At 51.2% G+C, this 8227-nt stretch overlaps 1 protein-coding gene across 1 annotated transcript; it reads left to right on the top strand.

Moving 5' to 3' along the window:
- The first annotated feature begins 3070 nt into the window (after nt 1-3070).
- LOC107307548 (rho guanine nucleotide exchange factor 1-like) lies at nt 3071-7835 on the top strand. Its single transcript, XM_015851062.2, has 6 exons — nt 3071-3168; nt 3342-3447; nt 3533-3661; nt 5382-5411; nt 6793-6898; nt 7716-7835. Exons 1-6 carry the CDS (start codon nt 3141-3143, stop codon nt 7821-7823), a joined length of 507 nt encoding a protein of 168 aa, XP_015706548.1. The 5' UTR covers nt 3071-3140; the 3' UTR covers nt 7824-7835.
- The last annotated feature ends 392 nt before the right edge of the window (nt 7836-8227 follow it).

The raw sequence follows: 8227 nt of genomic DNA on the forward strand, positions 1-8227 counted from the left end.
CCCATAGGGAACTATAGGGACCCCATAGAGACAATGAGACCCCATAGGGACACATAGGGACACTGAGACCCCATAGGGACCCATAGGGAACTATAGGGACCCCATAGAGACAATGAGACCCCATAGGGACACATAGAGACACTGAGACCCCATAGGGACCCATAGGGAACTATAGGGACCCCATAGGGGCAATGAGATCCCATAGGGAGCTATAGGGACCCCATAGGGGCAATGAGACCCCATAGGGACACATAGAGACACATAGGGACACTGAGATCCCATAGGGAACTATAGGGACCCATAGGGACACTGAGATCCCATAGGGAACTATAGGGACCCCATAGGGAACTATAGGGACCCCATAGGGAACTATAGGGACCCATAGGGACAATGAGATCCCATAGGGAACTATAGGGACCCCATAAGGACAATGAGACCCCATAGGGACACTGAGATCCCATAGGGAAATATAGGGACCCATAGGGACAATGAGACCCCATAGGGACACTGAGATCCCATAGGGAACTATAGGGACCCATAGAGACAATGAGACCCCATAGGGACACATAGGGACACTGAGACCCCATAGGGACCCATAGGGAACTATAGGGACCCCATAGGGACAATGAGACCTCATAGGGACACATTGAGACCCATAGGGACACATAGAGACCCCATAGGGACACTGAGATCCCATAGGGAACTATAGGGACCCATAGAGACAATGAGACCCCATAGGGAACTATAGGGACCCACAGAGAAAATGAGACCCCATAGGGACACATAGAGACACTGAGACCCCATAGGGACTCATAGGGACCCATAGAGACAACATAGAGACACATAGGGACCCATAGGGACACTGAGATCCCATAGGGAACTATAGGGACCCCATAGGGACACATAGGGACACTGAGATCCCATAGGGACACATAGAGACCCATAGGGACAATGAGACCCCATAGGGACACTGAGATCCCATAGAGACCCATAGGGACCCATAGGGACACTGAGACCCCATAGGGACACTGAGATCCCATAGGGAACTATAGGGACTCCATAGGGACACTGAGATCCCATAGGGAACTATAGGGACNCCATAGGGACACTGAGATCCCATAGGGAACTATAGGGACTCCATAGGGACACTGAGATCCCATAGGGAACTATAGGGACCCATAGGGACAATGAGATCCCATAGGGACAATGAGATCCCATAGGGACACTGAGATCCCATAGGGAACTATAGGGACCCCATAGGGACACTGAGATCCCATAGGGAACTATAGGGACCCATAGGGACAATGAGATCCCATAGGGAACTATAGGGACCCATAGGGACAATGAGACCCCATAGGGACACTGAGATCCCATAGGGAACTATAGGGACCCATAGGGACACTGAGATCTCATAGGGAGCTATAGGGACCCCATAGGGACACTGAGACCCCATAGGGACACATAGAGACACTGAGACCCCATAGGGACCCATAGGGAACTATAGGGACCCCATAGGGACACTGAGATCCCATAGGGAACAATAGGGACCCCATAGGGGCAATGAGACCCCATAGGGACACATAGAGACACATAGGGACACTGAGATCCCATAGGGAACTATAGGGACCCATAGAGACAATGAGACCCCATAGGGACACTGAGATCCCATAGGGAGCTATAGGGACCCCATAGGGACAATGAGACCCCATAGGCACACTGAGATCCCATAGGGAACTATAGGGACCCCATAGGGACACTGAGATCCCATAGGGAACTATAGGGACCCCGTAGAGACAATGAGACCCCATAGGGACACATAGGGACACTGAGATCCCATAGGGAGCTATAGGGACCCATAGGGACACTGAGACCCCATAGGGACACATAGAGACACTGAGACCCCATAGGGAACTATAGGGACCCCATAGGGAACTATAGGGACCCCATAGGGAGCTATAGGGACCCCATAGGGACAATGAGATCCCATAGGGAACTATAGGGACCCATAGGGACAATGAGATCCCATAGGGACACTGAGATCCCATAGGGACACTGAGATCCCATAGGGAACTATAGGGACCCCATAGGGACAATGAGACCCCATAGGGACACTGAGATCCACATTAGTAACTATAGGGACCCCATTAGGACACTGAGCATTCACTGGATATAGGGAAACTATAGGACCCCATAGGGACACTAGATCCATAGAAACTATAGAGCTACCATAGGACACTGAGATCCCATAGCGGAACAATAGGGACCCCATAGGGACACTGAGATCCCATAGGGACCCATAGGGACATATAAGGACCCCATAGAGACCCATAGGGACCCATTGAGACCTATAGGGAGCCCATAGGGACACATAGGGACACATAGAGATCTCATAGAGACATATAGGGACCCATAGAGACCCATAGGGACACATAGGGACCCATAGATACCCCATAGGGACCCATGGAGACCCATAGAGACCCATAAAGACCCATAGGGACACATAGAGACACATAGGGACCCATAGGGACACATAGAGAACACAAAGGGACCCATAGGGACACATGGAGACACCATAAGGACATTGAGACCCCATAGAGACCCATAGGGACCCCATAGGGACACATAGGGACCCATTGAGACCTATAGGGAGACCCCATAGGGACATGGGGGATCTATAGGGACCCATAGAGACCCCATACATAGAGAACCATAGGGACACATAGGGACCCCATAGAGACCCATAGGGACCCCATAGAAACCCATAGGGACCCATAGAGACCCATAGAGACCCATAGGGACCCATAGAGACACATAGAGACCCATAGAGAACCATAGGGACACATATGGACACATAGGGACCCATTGAGACCCATAGAGACCCCATAGAGACCCCATAGAGAGAGACCCCCATAGAGACCCTATAGAGTCCCATAGAGACCCATAGGGACCCATAGAGACCCATAGAGCCCCATAGAGACCCATAGGGAGCCATAGAGACCCATAGAGACCCATAAGGACCCATAGGGACCCATAGAGACCCATAGAGACCCATAGGGGTCCCTCCCCCACCCCATAGCGTTCTATGGGGCAGCCCCACACTCACCCCACCCCCCCCATCTTTCCAGCCCCTCCGTGTTCCGATGCCCCCCCACATCCAACAAGAACTCGGTGAGTCCCCCCCCCATCCCCCCTTTAAACCATTTTTGGGGCCATTTCCCCAATTTCCCCCATTTTTTCCCCTTTTTCTTTTCTCCCTTTGTTCTTTTTCTTTTCGGTGCTACTGGCCCTTTAAATCTTGGCCACGCCCCCTTTCGCTTTTGGCCACGCCCACTTCCGGGCAGAGCGCACGCGGCCGGAAGTGCTGGCGGAAGAGACGCAGCGCCGCTTCCTGCGCGAGCTTCAAGCCTGGCAGGAACCGGAAGTCACCCGGCAGCTGGAGGACTTCCGGTACGCGAAACCGGAAGTGAGGGCGGGCGATACGGCGCGGCGAACCAATCAGAGCGCTCCACCCGCCCACCGCGCTCTCCCATAGGACGAAGCGTTTGATGGGCATGACGCCGGGCGAATCCGAGCTGGCCGAGCTGGATGCCCTGCCGACACGTGACCCCGCTCGCGAGCGCCTATTGGCTGAAGCTCTTTTGGGTCGCCTGGAGGAGATGCAGTGAGCTCCTACTTCCGGGTCACGTGATGCGGGCTCGGCCGCTTGGCCCCGCCCACCGCGTGATCCCATTGGTTCCCTGTTGATCCCATTCAATCCTATTGGTTCCCTGTTCATCCCATTCGATCCCATTGGTTCCCTGTTCATCCCATTGGATCCCATTGGTTCCCTGTTGATCCCATTCGATCCCATTGGTTCCCTGTTCATCCCATTCGATCCCATTGGTTCCCTGTTGATCCCATTCAATCCCATTGGTTCCCGGTTCATCCCATTCAATCCCATTGGTTCCCTGTTCATCCCAGTTGGATCCCATTGGTTCCCTGTTCATCCCATTCGATCCCATTGGTTCCCTGTCATTCCATTCAAATCTCCATTGGTTTCCCTGTTCATCCCATTCATCCCATTTTTCCCTTTCATCCCAGTTGGGATCCCATTTTCCCTGTTTCATCCCATTCAATCCCATTGGTTCCCTGTTCATCCCAGTTGGATCCCATTGGTTCCCTGTTCATCCCATTGGATCCCATTGGTTCCCAGTTGATCCCAGTTTGATCCCATTGGTTCCCAGTTCATCCCAGTTCAATCCCATTGGTTCCCCATACATCCCAGTTCGATCCCATTGGCTCCCTGTTCATCCCATTGGATCCCATTGGTTTCCAGTTGATCCCAGTTCAATCCTATTGGTTCCCTGTTCATCCCATTCAATCCCATTGGTTCCCGGTTCATCCCATTCAATCCCATTGGTTCCCTGTTCATCCCAGTTGGATCCCATTGGTTCCCTGTTGATCCCATTCGATCCCATTGGTTCCCAGTTGATCCCAGTTCAATCCTATTGGTTCCCTGTTCATCCCAGTTCAATCCCATTGGTTCCCCATACATCCCAGTTTGATCCCATTGGTTCCCTGTTCATCCCATTCGATGCCATTGGTTCGATCCCAGTATAAACCAGTAGCTCCCAGTTCGCTCCCATTGGATCCCATCTGAATCCATCCCAGTACATCCCAGACCAATTCCAGCCCATCCCAGTATATACCAGTCCCTCCCAGTTCCATCCCAGTCCATCCCAGTAAGTCCCAGTCCATCCCAATCCATCCCAGTCCCATCCCATCCCTTCCCAGTCTCTCCCATTCCAATTCCAGCCCATCCCAGTATATACCAGTACATCCCAGTCCAATTCCAATCCCTCTCACTCCCAGTCCCTTTTCATTCCATCCCAGTACAACCCGGTCCCTCCCAGTTCCATCCCAGTCCTGTCCAGTCCCATTTCATTCCATTCCAGTCCCTCCCAGTCCCATCCCATCCCTTCCCAGTTCATCCCAGTCCAATTCCAATCCCATCCCAGTCCATCCCATCCCTTCCCAGTCCATCCCAGTCCCATTTCATCCCATCCCAGTTCCATCCATTCCAATCCCCCCCAGTCCCATCCCACTCCATCCCAGTCCTTCCCATTCCTTCCCAGTCTAATTCCAGTCCTTCCCTGTCCCGTTCTAGTCCCATCCCAGTCCATCCCAGTCCCTCCCAGTCCCATCCCATCCCTTCCTAGTTCATCCCAGTCCCATCCCAGTCCGTCCCATTTCATTCCATCCCAGACCCTCCCAGTTATATCCCATTCCCTCCCAGTCCAATCCCAGTCCTTCCCAGTCCATCCCAGTTTATCCCAGTCCTTCCCAGTTCCCTCCCAGTCCCATTTCCTCCCATCCCATTTATAACCGCTCTCCCTTTGCAGCGCCTCCATATCTCCGGATGAGGAGAAGAGGTGAGTTGGGGGGGGGAGGTGTGTTATTTTGGGGTCATTAGTTCCCAATTAACGTCCTTCCTAATTAATGCCATCCCTCATTTACGACACTTCCACACTTACGACAGTTTCCATTTACGCCATCCCTCCTTTACGGCACTTCCTCACTTTACGACACCCCTCATTTATGCCAACCCTGCTTTACGACACCCCACATTTACATCACGTCCTCACTTTACGGCAGTCCCCAGTTACGTCACTTTCTCGCTTTACGGCACCCCCCATTTATGCCATCCCTGCTGTACGGCATCCCTTCTTTACGTCACTTCCTCGCTTTACGGCACCCCCAATTTACAACACTTCCTCACTTTACGGCATCCCTGCTTTACGGCATCCCGGCACTTCCTCACTTTACAGCACTTCCTCACTTTAGGGCACCCCCCATTTACGCCACTTCCTCACTTTACGGCACCCCCCATTTATGGCGCTTCCTCACTTTATGGCACTTCCTCACTTTACGGCACCCCCCATTTACGACACTTCCTCATTTACACCATTCCTGCTTTACGCCACTTCCTCACTTTACGACAGTCCCCATTTATGACACTTCCTCGCTTTACGGCATCTCTGCTTTTACGCCACTTCCATGCTTTACGGCACCCCCCATTTATGGCGCTTCCTCACTTTACAGCACTTCCTCACTTTACGGCATCCCTGCTTTACGGCAGCCCCCATTTACGCCATCCCTCCTTTACGGCACTTCCTCACTTTACGACAGTCCCCATTTATGGCTCTTCCTTACTTTACGGCATCCCTGCTTTACGGCAGCCCCCCTTTACGACACTTCCTCACTTTACGGCAGTCCCCATTTACAACACTTCCTCACTTTACGGCACCCCTCCTTTACGGCAGCCCCCATTTACATTATCCCTGCTTTACGGCACTTCCTCACTTTACGACACTTCCTCACTTTACGGCACCCCCCCTTTACGCCACTTCCATGCTTTACGGCACCCCCCCCATTTATGGCGCTTCCTCACTTTACGGCACACCTCATTTACACGATCCCTGCTTTACAGCACTTCCTCACTTTACGGCATCCCCCATTTACAACACTTCCTCACTTTACAGCATCCCTTTTTTATGCCACTTCCTCACTTTACGGCATCCTTTATTTACGCCACTTCCTCACTTTACGGCAGTCCCCAGTTACACTACTTCCCCCCTTTACGCCACTTCCTCACTTTACGGCAGTCCCCAGTTACACTACTTCCCCCCTTTACGACACTTCCTCGCTTTACGGCAGCCCCCCATTCACCTCCATTCTCCCTCTCTCCCCCCTTTAATTAACTCCCGACCCAATTAATTATGCTAATGAGCCCGTTTAATGAACCAATGGCAGCTCGGCGGTGGTGGCGGCCGTTGGTTCGTACCTGAAGCTGCTGGGGGTGAAACCGAAGGGAAACAACGAGGCCAAGAAACACAGGGGCCATTTCTTCCGCAAGAAGGTAATTAGAGCTCATTAGTTAATTAGCTCATTTGCATATTCATTAGCAGGGCCCCCCTTAATGCCATATGACCCCAATTGGGTCTTATTGGGGGGTTAATGAGCCCATTTAATGGGTTTAGGGGCTCCAAATGGCTCTTATTAATTAAGTCAGGGCTTAATTAGTGATTAATTAGTGATTAATTAGCTCATTTGCATATTCATTAGCACCCCCCAAGGCAATATATACCCCAATTGGGTCTTATTGGGGCGTTAATGAGCCCATTTAATGGGATTAGGGGCTCCAAATGGCTCTTATTATTTAATTAAGGGTGTAATTAGCACTCGTTAGTTAATTAGCTCATTTGCATATTCATTAGCACCCCCCAAGGCAATATATACCCCAATTATGGCTTATTAGGGGGGTAATGAGCTGATTAATTGGGTTTTGTGGCTCAAAATGGCTCTTATTATTTAATTAAGGGTGTAAATAGCACTCGTTAGTTAATTGGCTCATTTGCATATTCATCAGCAGCCTCCCTTAATGCAATATATACCCCAATAATGGCTTATTAGGGGGTTAATGAGCCCATTAATTGGGTTTAGTGGCTCCAAATGGCTCTTCCTAATTAATTAAGGGTCTAATTAGTGATTAATTAGTGATTAATTAGTGATTAATGACCCCATTTCCAGTAGGGGTTATTAAGAGCTTATGTGTGTGGGGGGGGGGGGATTTAATTAAACCACAGCTCATGAATGATTAATGAGCTCATGAATAATTAATGAGCTCAGGAATAATTAATGTGCGGTTAATTAGGGGTTAATTAATTAATTAACAGCTGCCGGGGGGGAGAAAAGCAGAGGAGGCGAAGACCAAAAGGGGATTCTCATTGGCTGGGGCTGCGCTATGGGGCAGAGATGGTAAGAAACCCCATAGAGACCCATAGAGACACATAGAGACCCATAGGGACCCCATAGAGACACATAGGGACCCATAGAGACCCATAGAGACCCATTGGGACCCATAGAGACCCATAGGGACCCATAGGGACCCATAGGGACCCATAGGGACCCATAGAGACCCATAGGGACCCATAGGGACCCATAGAGACCCATAGAGACCCATAGGGACCCATAGAGACACATAGAGACACATAGAGACCCCATAGGGACGCCCCCACCCCATAGACCCCATAGAGATCCCCATAGAGACCCCATAGGGACCCCATAAAGACACATAGAGACCCCATAGAGACCCCCATAGGGACCCCCCGCCCCCATAGAGACCCATAGAACCCCATAGAGACCCCCCCTTTATGACCCCATAGAGACCCCCCCTTTATATCCCCCC

This window comes from Coturnix japonica, unplaced genomic scaffold, assembly GCF_001577835.2.
Source record: "Coturnix japonica isolate 7356 unplaced genomic scaffold, Coturnix japonica 2.1 chrUnrandom665, whole genome shotgun sequence".
NCBI lineage: Eukaryota > Metazoa > Chordata > Aves > Galliformes > Phasianidae > Coturnix > Coturnix japonica.

Coding starts and splice junctions, on each gene's coding strand:
- LOC107307548 (XM_015851062.2), top strand. CDS start 3,141: ATGCCCCCCCACATCCAACAAGAACTCG. Junction 3,448..3,532: donor CGGCAGCTGGAGGACTTCCG/GTACGCGAAACC, acceptor GCTCTCCCATAG/GACGAAGCGTTTGATGGGCA. Junction 3,662..5,381: donor GGTCGCCTGGAGGAGATGCA/GTGAGCTCCTAC, acceptor CTCCCTTTGCAG/CGCCTCCATATCTCCGGATG.